General features: G+C 63.4%; 1 protein-coding gene across 1 annotated transcript in view; it reads left to right on the top strand.

Moving 5' to 3' along the window:
* The first annotated feature begins 1,449 nt into the window (after nucleotides 1–1,449).
* The window catches only part of SSPO (SCO-spondin), a 46,904-nt gene continuing 33,891 nt past the window's right edge, over nucleotides 1,450–14,462 (top strand). Inside the window, 29 exon segments of the mRNA XM_025039004.1 lie at nucleotides 1,450–1,499; nucleotides 1,724–1,882; nucleotides 2,266–2,348; nucleotides 2,471–2,650; nucleotides 2,894–3,138; nucleotides 3,236–3,335; nucleotides 3,917–4,075; nucleotides 4,163–4,242; nucleotides 4,737–4,889; nucleotides 5,198–5,369; nucleotides 5,542–5,782; nucleotides 6,064–6,208; nucleotides 7,019–7,136; nucleotides 7,756–7,931; nucleotides 8,015–8,242; nucleotides 8,439–8,604; nucleotides 8,803–9,037; nucleotides 9,775–9,964; nucleotides 10,078–10,172; nucleotides 10,420–10,676; nucleotides 11,006–11,140; nucleotides 11,784–11,980; nucleotides 12,094–12,221; nucleotides 12,310–12,419; nucleotides 12,643–12,792; nucleotides 12,923–13,016; nucleotides 13,094–13,263; nucleotides 13,458–13,691; nucleotides 13,895–14,116. Coding sequence (XP_024894772.1) covers nucleotides 1,450–1,499; nucleotides 1,724–1,882; nucleotides 2,266–2,348; nucleotides 2,471–2,650; nucleotides 2,894–3,138; nucleotides 3,236–3,335; nucleotides 3,917–4,075; nucleotides 4,163–4,242; nucleotides 4,737–4,889; nucleotides 5,198–5,369; nucleotides 5,542–5,782; nucleotides 6,064–6,208; nucleotides 7,019–7,136; nucleotides 7,756–7,931; nucleotides 8,015–8,242; nucleotides 8,439–8,604; nucleotides 8,803–9,037; nucleotides 9,775–9,964; nucleotides 10,078–10,172; nucleotides 10,420–10,676; nucleotides 11,006–11,140; nucleotides 11,784–11,980; nucleotides 12,094–12,221; nucleotides 12,310–12,419; nucleotides 12,643–12,792; nucleotides 12,923–13,016; nucleotides 13,094–13,263; nucleotides 13,458–13,691; nucleotides 13,895–14,116 — 4,672 coding nt within the window.

Raw genomic sequence — 14,462 nt, 5'->3', positions numbered from 1 at the left:
CAGCTGCGAAAGACCTTTCTGTCTTTCTTGGGGGGGCTGTTTGGACGAGTCAGCGCACAGCCTGCCCTGGGAGCAGAACGCGTTACCGCGTGCTGGGGTGGGGCGTCAGCACCTGTGTCTCTCCCTGTGCTACCTGCAGTGGAAGTGTGAGCCCGTGAAGTGTGAGGGGAGAGTGTCCCTGTGAGCTACGTGAGAGACAGAACCGCAGGGTGTCCATGCCCTTGCTGAGGACCTCATTGGAGAGGTTCCCGAGGAAGCACCTTCTCTTGGCCCTGGGGACAATGGTGGGTCCGGAAGAAATGCCTAGTGAGGCTCTGATTCCCCATAGACTCCTCACCTCAGGTGGGGTGATTATGTGGGCTGCTTGGAGGGACATCGGGTTTTGGGGATGGAGGGTTACAGAATCTGAGGCCCCGGCCACATTCCAGCCAGGATGTAAGCAGGATTCCCCCAGGCGCCTGCTGCTGCTGCCTCCTTCCAACCAGACGGATGCTGGGATTATCCCATCCGGCTGCTTTGCCCCCAGGGCCCCTCTGTCTCCTGCCCCCACCACTCCTCCCACCTCCCTGAGGCTTGCTCTCATTCCACTGCCTGGGCTTCCTGCTTCTGGACCCCACAGACCCTCGGAGACTCTCAGAAGGAAGGAGACCTGGGCGGACCCAGGCAGTCATCCACACAGTCCAATCTCCCTGGAAACAGGTCCTGCTGCTCACTGACCCTCACTTCCAGAGTGCCCGGAGGGAGACGGGACAGGAGGAGGCAAGAAAGGGAACAGGAGGGAATCATAAAGTCAGAATTCTAGGGCTGGAAGACCATATCCGTCATTTGGCCATGGGACTCTTGAACATTTTGTGGGGTCGTGCCCCCCTTGAGAATCTAATAAAAGTTATGGAACTGTCCTCAGAAAAATGTGCGCACACACACAATTTCAAAGTATTTGTGGAACCCCGAGTCCCACCCAAGCATCCTTGGGAGGCCCCTGGAGTTTTTACTGGTAAGGAAATCGAGACCCAGAAAGGAACGGCGTTTTGCCCAGAGTCCGCGTTGATTTGTGGCAGGGCCTGAAGTGTGGAAATATCAGAGGCTCAGAGCGGCTGGCTGTGGCCTGGGGGGGGAGACACAACACAACACAACACAACACAACACACACACACACACACACACGACAGGGGACTGTTTCCAGGGAGAGCTGGCCTCTGGGGATTGTGAGATGTGCAGGCAAGTCCAATCTGGTTCCCGACAGCTGGTGCCCGGCAGCTGGTGCCCGGGGACATGGGCCGGAGATAAAGCCCGCCCAGCCCCACTGCCCTCCGGCTGCCTGGGACACACTGAGGCTGGGCTGCCGCGGCCGGCAGTGTGGTGGGGGAGGCAGCGCTGGTCTCTGCTCCTCTGCTACACATTGCTCCCCTAAGCCTCATAGTCCCCCCGAGGTGACCTGTGGGGGGCACCATGCTGCTCCTTGCCCTCCTCTTTGGGGTAGCATGGGCACTTACCAACGGGTAAGCATCCCTCTCCAGGGACCCCCCCTGCAACTAAGATTTTGTTCCTCCTGCCTCATGACTGGGACCCTGTGGGACCCCAGACTCCCCTCCCAGCTTCAGCTTCCTCCTCAGCTCACTAACTTCCCTGGGGGTTGGCTCTTTAGGGAGCAGGATCACAGGACAGGGCTTCTTGGTGACAGAGGGGACAGTGGCAGCAGCTGTCATTCTCTCTTCATGAGCAGGCGATGGTGTGAGCAGACGGAGACCATCCTGGTGGAGGAGGAAGTGGCCCCCCGGCAGGAGGACCTGGTGTCCTGCACCAGCCTCTACCATTACCAGCGCCTGGGCTGGCGGCTGGACCTGTCCCGGAGTGGACGCGCGGGGCTCTGTCCCATCTACAGGTGAGTGAGGGTGGGAGCCTGGGCTGGCCGCAGAGCAAGCAAGAAGAGGGCAGGAGCCTGAGAGTTGGGGCGGCCTGGGAGGTGACCTGGAGAAGCAGGCTTTCGGGAAGTAGGTCTGGGCGGGTTCTCAAAGGGCCGGCAGGTGGGAGTGGACACAGCGGTGTGGGCATCCCATGCCTGCTGCCTATGCCTGCCCTCCAGTCAGCCTCCCCAAGTTCATCTTACTTTGCACATGGGGAAATGAAGACCAAGAAGAGCAAGCACACAGTAAAGCCACTCAGAGAGGAGGTGGCCAGATTGAATGACCGTCCCAGGCCATTCCTGGAGGTGAGGCTGGGCTCAACACTAATGTTTCCTCCCTTCTGCTTGCTTGGTGGACCCAGGCCCCCAGAAACCCGGCCCGCTGCATGGAACCGGACGGTGAGGGCTTGCTGCCCAGGCTGGGGGGGCAGCCACTGCACCCTGGGTAAGTACCTGAGGTTAGCCCAGAACTGTGGTTTCGCGGAGGTAGCGGGCTGCCTGGGGAAGGAAGCTGGTCCAGGCTGGAGGATTGGGTCTGCCCCATTTTTCCCCCTCTACCCCCCATAGCCCTTGCAGAAGCCAACGCAGAGGGCCACTGCTTTGCCACGCGGCACTGCCAGCCTGGGACAGGCTCGGCTAATGCTTCTGCAGGAAGCCTGGAGGAATGCTGTGCCCTGCCTTGGGGACAGAGCTGGAGGGATGGCCGCTCCCAGGCCTGCCTCAGCTGCTCCAGCCAACAGCTCCCAGGTGGGCCCCCAGCCTGCCAATAGGCAGAGTCCCGGCTGTCACCTGCTCCCCCCACAGGCACTCCCACATGGAGTTCTTGAGCTCCGAACCTTTCCTCAGGGGTCCGTGCCCCTCCCCTGTCCTTTCAGATGAGTCCCCTCCCTGTTCCTGCCCACCAGAGTGACCGTGCCTGTCCACCTGCGTCCCACCTCCTCCGCCCTCCTCCCCCACACTCAGATGCTCACAGTGGTGCATGTCCTTCAGGTAGCACCCCCTCTCCAGCCCTCCTGCAGCCCATGCCGGGGGCTGTGGCCCAGCTCTGGAGCCAGCGCCCGCGTCCCTCGGCCACCTGTGCCACCTGGTCCGGCTTCCACTACCGCACCTTTGACGGGCGCCACTACCACTTCCTGGGACGCTGCACCTACCTGCTGGCAGGAGCTGCTGATTCCACCTGGGCTGTCCACCTCGAGCCCAGGGGCCATTGTCCCCAGCCTGGGCACTGTCAGCTGGTGAGGGAGGGAGATGGGGATGGACGCAGGGCGGGAGCTGGATGTGGGAGGAAGAGATGCTGACACCTCGTCCACGATGCACTCGCTCCCGCCCCAGGCCCGGGTGATGATGGGACCAGAAGAAGTGGTCATCCGGGGAGGAGATGTCTCTGTGAACGGGCAGCTGGTACCTGACGGGGAGTCTCGGTTGCTCCCTGGTAAGGGACAGTCTGTCCGCCCCCAGGGTGGGGCTCAGAAGGGCAGCAGAGAGCAGCCGGCCACTGACCCCCACTGCTCTTGGGAGGCATTTGGAAATGTGGGAGCCAGCTGAGAAGCCAGAGGTTGTTGACCTAGTCCCCCACCCCACCCCTGCAACTCAATAGTCCCTTCACAGTGTGACCTTGGGCAAGTCCCTCTACTTAACTCCTTAACCTCTCTGAGCCTCGGTTTCCCCACCTGCCTCCCACAGTGCGTTTCATGCTACTAGTTGGGACAGTCCCCTACCAGAACTTTTGTCCTGGTGGGGATGCAGGGAGGGAGGCAGGCATGGGGTTTCGTGTGTATGTGCACTCGCACGTGCACGCGCACGTGTTTTGTAGTTTACTCTCTCAAGAGCACATCCGTTGTGTTCATGAGCTTCTCAGAAAGGGCTGTGATGGGTAACCCGTGGAGTCTGCTTTGAAGACTATAAACTGCAGGCATCTCTAGACCTGCGAGAACCCTCTCCTCCCTTCCCTGGGCAGTCTGAGCCCCGAAGCGATGGTGGGAGGGGCGGCGTGTGACTCCTGCCCCTGCCCAGGGCTGAGCCTGCAGTGGCAAGGCGACTGGCTGGTGCTGGCAGGCGGCCTGGGTGTTGTAGTGCGGCTGGACAGGTCCAGTTCGATCTCCATTTCCGTGGACCATGAGCTCCAGGGACAGACTCGGGGCCTCTGTGGGGTCTACAATGGCCGGCCTGAGGGTAAGTGGGGCGTGGTGAGGTCACTGGTGTGGGAGGGAAGAGGGGACCCAAGGCCTCTGACAGCACCTGTGCCTCGCCCTTCCCCAGATGATTTCTCGGAGCCAGGCGGGGGGCTGGCTGCATTAGCTGCTACCTTTGGGAATTCCTGGAGGCTCCCCGACTCAGAGGTGAGACTGCTGGCCTTGGGGAGCCTGGGGTCCCTTGCTCCCCACCTGCCTGCCCGCTCCCGGCTTCTCTGATGCCTCCAAGCCTCTGCTCTGTTTCCTTCAAGTGATGAGGCCTGGCCCTCTCCCAGATCCTCAGGGAAGGAGAGGCAGGCTCGGGGTCCCATGGGAGCACAGTGTAAGGTGCTGCTCCTGCTGCCTGCGTGAACTGACCACCCAGGGGACACGCTCACTGACCTGGTCACCAAGAAGCTTTGATCGATTAGCTAGTTATCGAACCTCCTGCCTATGGGTTGACAGTGATCTCGGCTCTCCTGCCCCCTACTTGGGCATACTACTTTGCTGCCCACCCCCACCCACCCGCAGCCCCAGGACGTCTGGGCTGCTGGTCATGACAGTGGGGCCTTGAAGCAGCTATGAGGGCAGTGGCCATTTTCCTGGTGTCCTTGTTAATGTGCCTCATTCCTGCCCCTTGACCTGACTCCAATTGTCCCCAGCCTGGGTGTCCGGATGCGGCAGAGGCAGCCCAAGGCTGTGAGGACCCCCTGAGAGGCACAGAGGCAGACACAGAGGCTGGCCAGCTGCGGGCTGAAGCCCAGGATGTGTGCCACCAGCTGCTGGACAGTCCATTCAGGGAATGCCACGCCCAGGTATGGGTGGGGTGGAGGCGGTGTCCGGCCCAGCACTGAAGGGGCCAAAAAGACAGGGTGCTAGGGAGATTCCGGAGGGGGCATTTGGTCCTGCCTCTGGATCGCTTTGGGCTGTTGGTCAAACTGCCCTCCTCTCTGTCCTTGGTATTCTGTCTGGGAAATGAGACAGCTCGTATGCGTGATCTCTGAGGTCCCTTCCAGCTCACATGTGTTTGGTTATAAACCAGGGTGGGATTGAAGAGGAGGGAGGTGCTGGTTAGTGTTGGAAGAGAAGGCTGGTTGGCTGAGGGGCTGGCCCTGCTCCGAAGGTCCCCCCGGCTGAGTACCACGAGGCCTGCCTTTTCGCCTACTGTGCTGGGGCGGCAGCGGGCAGTGGGAGAGACGGCCGGCAGGAGGCTGTGTGCACCACCTTGGCCAGCTACGCCCGGGACTGTGGCAAGCAGGGCATCTACCTGCGCTGGAGGAAGCCCGGCTTCTGCGGTAGGACTCCTGCCTGTCCCTCCAGAACTGGGAATCGACTGAGGGCCCTACTGTGAGCGCTCTGGGGCGGGCGGAGGCCTCCGTCTGATCTCCGGGCGTTTCAGGGGCAGCGGGGTGCGGGGTAGTGGTGAGGGCAGCCCCTGGGCCTCACAGCCCACTCCTGTGCCCGCAGAGCGCCTGTGCCTGGGGGGCCAGTTGTACGCGGACTGCGCCTCAGCCTGCCCGCCCAGCTGCTCCGCAGTGGGTGAGGGAGGGGAGGGCTCCTGCAGGGAAGAGTGCCTGAGTGGCTGCGAGTGCCCGCCGGGCCTCTTCTGGGACGGCGCCCTCTGTGTGCCTGCCTCCCGCTGCCCATGCTACCACCGACGCCAGCGCTACGCCCCCGGGGACGTCGTGCGCCAGCTGTGCAACCCGTGGTGGGTCCGCGGGCCATGCTGGCCCTCTCGCTGGGGTCGCAGGCTGCCCGGTCCCCTCTGACCCGTCCCTTATGCTGTCTCCTCAACCTGCCTCCCCTTATGGAGCCAGTGGCCTGTGACCTCTCCTGGCATAATTGATGGCCTTGCTCAAAGACCTAGAGCTCCATCTCATGACCTTCGAGCACGAGGGTATTGGGGGACGGAAGGTCGTCTCCAGCTCAGTATCCCCGTCTCCTGGGGGGCTGACCCAGATGATGCTCCCCGACCCGGTGTGCCCACAGCGTGTGCCAGGACGGCCGCTGGGTCTGCGCGCAGGCGCCGTGCCCCGCCGAGTGCGCGGTGGGCGGGGACGGACACTACCTCACCTTTGATGGGCGGAGCTTCTTCTTCCGCGGCAGCCCGGGATGCCGCTCCAGCCTGGTGCAGGTGGGCAGAGGACTAACTCTGGGAGCCGGGAAGGGCGAGGGGGACTTGCCAGAGCAGGGGCCCTCCTAGGGCTGCTGTGGAGGATAGGTGACCGTAAGGAAACCTCTAAATAAATCAACGAAACACACACAGTCACCCAGGGGAAGGCTGAGGGAGAATGGATTCCGTAGGGTGGATGGCGCAACAGACCCCCAAAGCCTCCTCTTTGGGTTCTCGCCTCCTCTTTAGGTTTCTGGGAAAGTTCTGCCGTATGCCACCCCACCCCAGGGACACAAGACAAAACTCAACCTCACAGTCCTTTCTCACAGATGAGACAGGCCGGGTTTGTCACAAGCTACTTTGTGCAGTACAACTCCAGGGCCAATAAGGGTCCTCTTTCCTCCCCAGTGTCTCCCAGTGAAATTAGGTGACTTCCAAGTTCAGGCCTACACATGTTCTTACACACGCAGACACAAACAGGCGTGCACACATGACACACTCATACCTGTGCATATAGATTTAGCATGTGTTTAGCGCAGATACACAGACATGAACATATGTACCCACGGGGAGGAAGGGGAGGCATCTCGACCCAACACACAGACATACATACACACACGCACACACGCACGTGCACACATACATTCACACACGCCAACACTGTGAGGGTCAAGTCTCTACTCCACAGAGTCTGGCTGGCTGGAAGGTGGTGGACACCATCCTCCTTTGGGAGGGAGCCGCCTCCAGGTGTGTGCTGCAGGTGTCCTGTAGGACAGATGCGCGTAGGCGTGCCCTGCCCCACCAGCCCACATTTCTCATCATTCACCCCAGGACGTCGCCAAGGGGCAGCTGCTGATTGCGCTGGAGCATGCGGCCTGCGACTCTGGGAGCTGCCTCCACGCCATCTCTGTCTCCCTGGGGGACACCCACGTCCAGCTCAGGGACTCAGGTAGCCTCAGAAATCAGAGTACCTGCCTACCAGGCCTTCTGTTCCCAGTAGCTCTTGGGACCGTGGCTCAGTCCCTTGTGGCCTCCTGAAACTGTGCCTCTGCCTGTGGACTCCGGCTCTGTCCGGCACCTTCGTCCTGTGGTTCCCAAGCCCCAAACCTCCCCTCCGATTCCTGCGGCTGAACTCACTCCTCTATTCCCCTCACCTTCCCATCTCTGAAGCAGACACACGGTCCTGTGGAAATTTTCCAAGGCACCTTTTGCCTCGTCCTGGGGGGAAAATGCAAGGCATATAGTTGTAAAAGGTCGGACAGGCCCCAGGACACAGCCAGGCCAGCAGGCGCCTCCAGCTCTCCTTCCCGGGGTCTGCTCCTGTGCACAGACTCCAAAGGCCAAGCGGGTGCTGAGGGTGGTCCTTAGGCCAGGTGGCGGTGTTCAGGGGGAACGGGCGACTTCCCGGGGGTCACTCAGTGCGGGCGGCCCACTGTGACACGGGCCCTCCTAGCTCCCACCCAAGGTCCTTCCCTCCTCACAGCCTCGTCCTGCCGTGTGCTCTCGCCCGCCCTCATCAGCCCAGCCCTGCCCTGTGGGGCACCCCCATCACTGGTCCCCTCTTCCAGGAGATGTCCTGGCTGATGGGCAGGACGTGGGCCTGCCCTGGAGTGGCTCCGTGGGCCTCAGTGTCTCCCGAGCTTCTTCTACCTTCCTGCTGCTGCGCTGGCCTGGGGCTCAGGTCCTCTGGGGGGTGTCTGACCCTGCAGCCTACATCACCCTGGACCCCCGCTATGCCCACCAGGTGTGCCGAGAGGGAGGGGGGTGGCTGGGTGAGGCCACAGCTGGCCGGGATTTGACCGTCCTACACCCACTTGGGTGGCCCAGGTGCAGGGTCTGTGTGGCACCTTCACCTGGAACCAGCAGGACGACTTCCTGACACCTGCCGGCGACGTGGAGACCAGCATTGCTGCCTTCGTCAGCAAGTTCCAGCTGGCAGGCGAGGGGAGGTGCCCCTCAGAGGACAGCACCCTGCTTCCCCCCTGCAGCGCCCACCCTCAGCGCCACGTTTTTGCAGAAACAGCCTGCGCCGTCCTGCATGGCCCAGCCTTCCAGGTAGCCAGTCGGGGGCACGCCTCCTGTACTCACCTGTAAGATGGGGTCAGTACCTGCCCTGCCCTCCTCCTCGGCTATTGGGAAGGCCCTGTTCCCTGCTGTGCCAGGGCTGCTGAGCACAGGGAGATGGCAGTGGGAACGGGGATGGGGGAATCTCTGGGGCAGGAGCTGACTCATTTTCTCATCTTCCCCCAAGGAATGCCATGGGCTAGTGGACAGGGAGCCGTTCCACCTGCGCTGCTTGGCAGCCGTGTGTGGCTGTGCCTCTGGCAGGGACTGTCTGTGCCCCGTGCTCGCTGCCTATGCCCGACGCTGTGCCCAGGAGGGTGCCTCATCCCCCTGGAGGAACCAGACCCTCTGCCGTGAGTCGGCTCAGCCAGCCGGTCCAGCTCGGAGGGACCCAAGAGCTTTCAGGGGGGTGGGGAGGGCTCCCAAGAGGACCTCTGACCTTGGCAGAGTGCTGGCTTGCCTTCTTTCGGAGGCACAGGGAGTGTGGCATCCTGAGGGGGGACAGAGCAGCAGAGGCTATGCCCTTGACCTGCTTGTGTCTCTATGCTCAGCTGTCCTGTGTCCTGGGGGCCAGGAGTACCAGGAGTGCGCCCCGGTGTGCGGTCGAAGCTGTGGGGAGCCAGAAGACTGTGGGGAGCTGGGCGGCTGTGTGGCTGGTTGTAACTGCCCCTTGGGGCTGCTCTGGGACGCCGAGGGCCAGTGTGTGCCCCCCAGCTTGTGCCCCTGTCAGCTCGGAGCCCGTCGCTATGCCCCTGGCAGTGCCACCATGAAGGACTGCCACCGCTGGTGAGCGCGGCCACCTTTGGGGTGAGGCAGAGAGGTTGGGGGTGAGGAGATGAAGCATAAAGGTCGAGGCTCCTAGCCCTGTGGGTTTTGCACCACACGCATTGGAAATGGCCAGACGCTGATAACTTCTTAGTGTAGAGCACGGCAGAGAAAGCACTTTTGTGTACATTTTCTTATTTAATCTTCCTTGATTTTTATAATAAGTAAAACAGGAAGTGGGAGAATTATTCCCATTTTGCAGACGAGGAGACTGAGGCTCACATGGGCTAAATGACTTGCAGTCATACAGCCTATTCGTGATGAAGGACTAGCACCCAGATCTCTGAACTGCAGTTGAGTGAGGTCCAGAGGCTCAGCCAGGGGTCAGGGAGAAGTACAGGCGAGGTAGGAACCTGCGCAGGTGCGGCCGGTGTCCAAGACTTGGTGGGCGAGGGTGAGACCTCAGTGAAATCCCCTCCTGCCTGGGCTGGGAGGGGGGTTGTTCACTCTCAGAGCCCAGAGAATGGCCTCCTAGCAGCTGGGGCAGGAATGGGTGACAGTGTTTATCCCAGGTCTGGCTGGGTGCTGGGGACAGTCCCCATCCTCGTGCTTGTAACAGCTGGGGTGTTGGGGGAGACGCTCAGGTCTCTGGGTGAATGTTAGGGGCTCAGGAGGCTCTCCCAGGTCAGACCAGGTGCTCGGAGGTGAGGCCGGTCTTGGGCCTTGCTCTTACCCCCTCCTGACCTTGACCTTGGTAGTGTCTGCCAGGAGAGGGGCCTCTGGAACTGCACTGCTCGCCGCTGCGCCCCACAGCGGGCATTCTGCCCAGGTGAGCTTGTCTACGCCCCCGGCGCCTGCCTCCTCACCTGTGACAGTCCAGGGGCTGAGCACACCTGCGCGCCAGGCAGCACAGGGGGCTGTGTCTGCCCTCCGGGCACTGTGTGGCTGGTAAGTCGGGGAAGGGGCTGCATGGGGCCCTGCTCTGCTACCCTGGCTGTCCGAAACAGTGGCCAGAGCATTGTGTCTGACAAGGTGCCTCTTTGTCCCTGGCCTCTGCCCAGGACGAGCGCTGTGTGCCTCCTGAGCTCTGTCCCTGTCGCCATGGTGGACAGTGGTACCCACCCAACGCTACCATCCAGGAGGACTGCAATGTTTGGTACGCCCGGCCGTGTGACCTGTAACCTTCTGACCTTGTGACTCCTGGCTTGGGGGCTAGGGTGATCGATGGGATGGGGGATCCAGATTGGCCTGGGCAAGGGGAGCCCTCCAGGACCACCCCCCGACCCCCGCAAGCTGCAGGTCTGTCTGGAGTTGCTTAGAGCCTGGACCAGCTGCCTCCTCTGCATAGGGCCCTGGCACCCTGTTCTTGTGACTCTGTTTCCCCCTCGTGCCTTCACCCACAGCGTGTGCCGGGGCCGGCAGTGGCACTGCACGGGCCAGCGGTGTGGTGGATGGTGCCAGGCCTCGGGTGCCCCCCATTACGTGACATTTGATGGGCTGGTCCTCACTTTCCCCGGGGCCTGCGAATATCTGCTGGTGCGAGAGGCCAGTGGCCAGTTCACGGTGTCAGCCCAGAACCTGCCCTGCGGGGCCAGCGGCCTCACCTGCACCAAGGCGCTCACCGTGCGACTGCAGAGCACCGTCGTGCACATGCTCAGAGGTGGCTGGCTGTGGCACCGAAGGGTGGCATGGCCGGGTGGGGGTGGGGCACACCGGGCGGCGTCATGGCTCTGCACAGGTGGCCGGGGCGCGGGGTTCCCCATGGCCCCCCGCTGCTTGCATCTGTGCAGTGGAGCTGGTTTCTTGGGTGGGAATCCGCGTTTGGAAAGGCTCTAAGAAATGAAGGCCCAGAGAGGTCTAATGACTTGCCCAAGGTCACATGGCTAGAGAAGCAAGAAGAAGGTTGGAGGGGAGGCTGGGAGGGCCTCACGGGGATTTGGGGGGCCCTCTCCCAAGGCCGAGCCTGATGGCCTCCCTCTTCCTGCGCAGGCCGGGCAGTGACGGTGAATGGGGTGAGCATCACGCCCCCCAAGGTCTACACGGGCCCTGGGCTGAGCCTGCGCCGTGCTGGCCTCTTCCTGCAGCTCGCCACCCGCCTGGGCCTCACGCTGCTCTGGGATGGAGGTCAGGCCCCACCCCCACCCGCTGACCCACGCCTGCCTTACACACCTGGGGGTCGACCTCGCCCCGTACCAGGGGTCGGTGTTCCCATGTTGTGTTTCTGTTCATTACCGAAGCAGTATCTCCTCACCCAGGACACATTTAGAAAATACCAAGTTATAGAGAGAAGGGATGAAAATAAATCTAACATCCCGCCACCCAAACCCAAGCAGTTGGTATTTTAGAAATGGCTGTTAGTGAGAAGTTGAGGGAGAGAGGAATACCCTCACGTGGGAGGGAGCCTGGTCTGTGCCCCGGGCCACCTCTGAGCCTCCGGGCACCGGGGCCTGGTTCCCAGCTGGAATCTGGCCCTCTGGAGACTTCCTGCCTGCCAACCTGGGTTTAGTTAGGGGAGTAGCCCCCCCAGTGCACGCCTTTAGCCCCCAAATGCATATTTCGTCCTTTATTACCACCCATCACCCCTCACCCCCGAACACCAAAAACGGAGGGAACCAGCGTCCGCCCACCTTGGGCGTGGTGCCTGCGGACGTGGTCTGGTCAGGCGGCCTGTGCAACGGAGCCCTTGGTCTGCCCCTGGGCCCGGGCCCTGACGGGGGCCGGCGGGTCCTTCCTCCACGCTCTGCCCGCTGCTGCCCTCGCTGCCCAGGCACCCGGGTGCTGGTGCAGCTGTCTCCGCAGTTCCGAGGCCGTGTGGCCGGGCTGTGTGGGGACTTCGATGGGGACGCCAGCAACGACCTGCGGAGCCGCCAGGGGGTCCTGGAGCCCACCGCCGAGCTGGCCGCCCACTCCTGGCGCCTCAGTCCGCTCTGCCCGGAGCCAGGGGACGTGCCGCACCCCTGCACCGTGAGCACGGGCAGGGGAGGGGGAAGGGAGCGGGGGGGCAGCTGCGGAGAGCTGGGGGTCTGGAGGCTGGGTGCGCGGAGGGGTCCGGCTGCTCCACGGCGCTGTGCCCGCAGGTGAACAGCCGCCGGGCTGCCTGGGCTCGCGCTCGCTGTGGGGTGCTGCTGCAGTCGCTCTTTGCCTGGTGCCACCCAGAGGTGCCCCCGCAGCAGCACTATGAGTGGTGCCTGTACGACGCGTGCGGGTGAGAGGGTGGGCCTGGGCGCAGGGCGGGATGGGCGCGTGGGGGTGGGGAGGGGCCGCTGGGGCTGACCGCCCCCTCCCTCCCACAGCTGTGATTCAGGGGGTGACTGTGAGTGTCTCTGCTCGGCTATTGCCGCCTACGCAGACGAGTGTGCCCGGCACGGGCTCCACGTGCGCTGGCGCAGCCAGGACCTCTGCCGTGAGTGTGCACCGCCCTCGGCCCCTGATGCCCCGTCCCAGCGCCCTCGGCCAGACTCGCCAAGCGTGCCGCCCTGTAGAACCTGCACGTTGCCAACAGCCGCGGGAGGGGCTCCAGCGGGAGTCCCGTCATGCGCCCAGGACCTCCAGTGGTGTCACCTGGGGGCCGGCTCACCTGCTGCCCTTGCGCCTCAGTGACGCGAGCCTCTCTCCTCTCCACTTAGCTCTGCAGTGTGAAGGGGGCCAGGTGTATGAGGCCTGTGGCCCCACGTGTCCCCCCACCTGCCATGACCATGGTCCTGAATCCGGGTGGCATTGCCAGGCCGTCACCTGTGTGGAGGGCTGCTTCTGCCCCGAGGGGACCCTGCTGCACGGTGTGTAGGGTCAGAGTGGGCAGAGGGGAGGAGCACTGCGATGGGGAGGGGGCCTTGAGGCCATAGTGACAAGGCGGGCACAGGGCCGCCTGGCCCTTCGCTCTGAGCCCCACCTCCCCCCTCACCTCAGGAGGAGTCTGCGTGGAGCCGACATCCTGCCCCTGTGAGTCGGGGGGCAGCTTCTTCCCTCCGGGGACCGTGCTGCAGAAGGACTGCGGGAACTGGTGAGTGGGGGGCCTTGGGGGAGCCTGGGGGGGGGGCTGGCCCAGTGCTGCGGCTGACTCCAGGGCGCTGTGCTCAGCACGTGCCAGGAAAGTCGATGGCTTTGTGGGGGCCACGGTACTCGCTGTGAGGAGCTGGCGCCTGGCTGCGCGGAGGGAGAGGCCCCATGTCAGGAAAGTGGGCGCTGTGTGCCCCATGAGTGGCTTTGTGACAACCAGGACGACTGTGGCGATGGCTCAGACGAGGAAGGTGAGTGTCCTCACCTGCGCGTGGCAGTGGCCAAGGGACAAGTCAGTCCTTGGGTGTGTAACTGACGCATGTGACCTGTGGCAGCTTCAGAGCTGCCACTCCCATTAGCTGCTGGGAGTTCTGGTCTTTCTGGGGCGAGGGGCTTCTCTGGGACTCTGTCAGTGGCCTGAGCCTGCCTGCCTGCCCCACTCCAGGCTGTGCCACCCCAGGCTGTGGGGAGGGGCAGATGTCTTGCAGCTCTGGCCGCTGCCTACCCCTGGCCCAGCTCTGCGATGGGCAGGATGACTGTGGAGACGGGACCGATGAGCAGGGCTGCCCGTGCCCCCAGGACTGGGTGGCCTGTGCTGACAGGCGGTGTCTGCCCCCGGCCCTGCTCTGCGACGGGCACCCCGACTGTCCAGATGCTGCTGACGAGGAGTCCTGTCTTGGTGGGTGGTCCCCGTCTGGACTCCAGTGCGCCAGGCACCCCCTCCCGCAAGGCCCATCTTGCGGGCGCCAACCTGCCTGCTTCCCCCTTCCCCAATCCAGGTTCCCACTGGGAAGCTGGCGCCTGTGGGTGTGTGAGCGGGGGCATCCCAAGCGGAATAAGGGGCCGTTCTCTGGGCCCAGCTCCTCCTTTCTCTGGCTGCAGGGCAGGTGAACTGCACCCCTGGGGAGGTGTCCTGCGTGGATGGCACCTGTGTGGGGGCCATCCAGCTGTGCGACGGAATCTGGGACTGCCCAGATGGATCAGATGAGGGGCCTGGGCACTGACCCCTCCCCTCTCTGCCCATCCCCCCAGCTGGCACCTTGCCCAGCCCCTCGGCTGGCTCCTGGGAGACTCCACCAACTCCCCCGGCCAGCGCCAGCCCTGGTGAGTCTCGCGGAGGAAAAGGGGTGAGAGAGCCAGAGCCCCGAGGCCTGGGAGAGGGGCTGGGGGAGCATCTCAGCCGGAGGCTTTGGGGCGGGTGCTGGGCGGGAGGAGCAGGGCACAGACCCAGCCTCCTGGAGCCACCAGAATGAAAGACGTGAATGTGTTCAGGGGGGACGTTCGAGGCCCCCTCTGAGCTGAGGGGCGTCTAGTGGCAATTCTTGGACCGATAGGGCAGCAGGACGCGGGCGCGACTGCACACGGGGAGGGGTTGGAGGTGGCGAGGGCCGGGCTCAGGGCAGGGGCAGGGAGGGCCCGGCCGGCGGGGGGTCCGGGTCAGCGCGCCGGG

This window comes from Pteropus alecto, unplaced genomic scaffold, assembly GCF_000325575.1.
Source record: "Pteropus alecto unplaced genomic scaffold, ASM32557v1 scaffold48, whole genome shotgun sequence".
NCBI classification, from domain to species: domain Eukaryota; kingdom Metazoa; phylum Chordata; class Mammalia; order Chiroptera; family Pteropodidae; genus Pteropus; species Pteropus alecto.
Note: the sequence above shows the minus strand (reverse complement) of the source record. Positions and strands in the feature narration are given on the sequence as shown.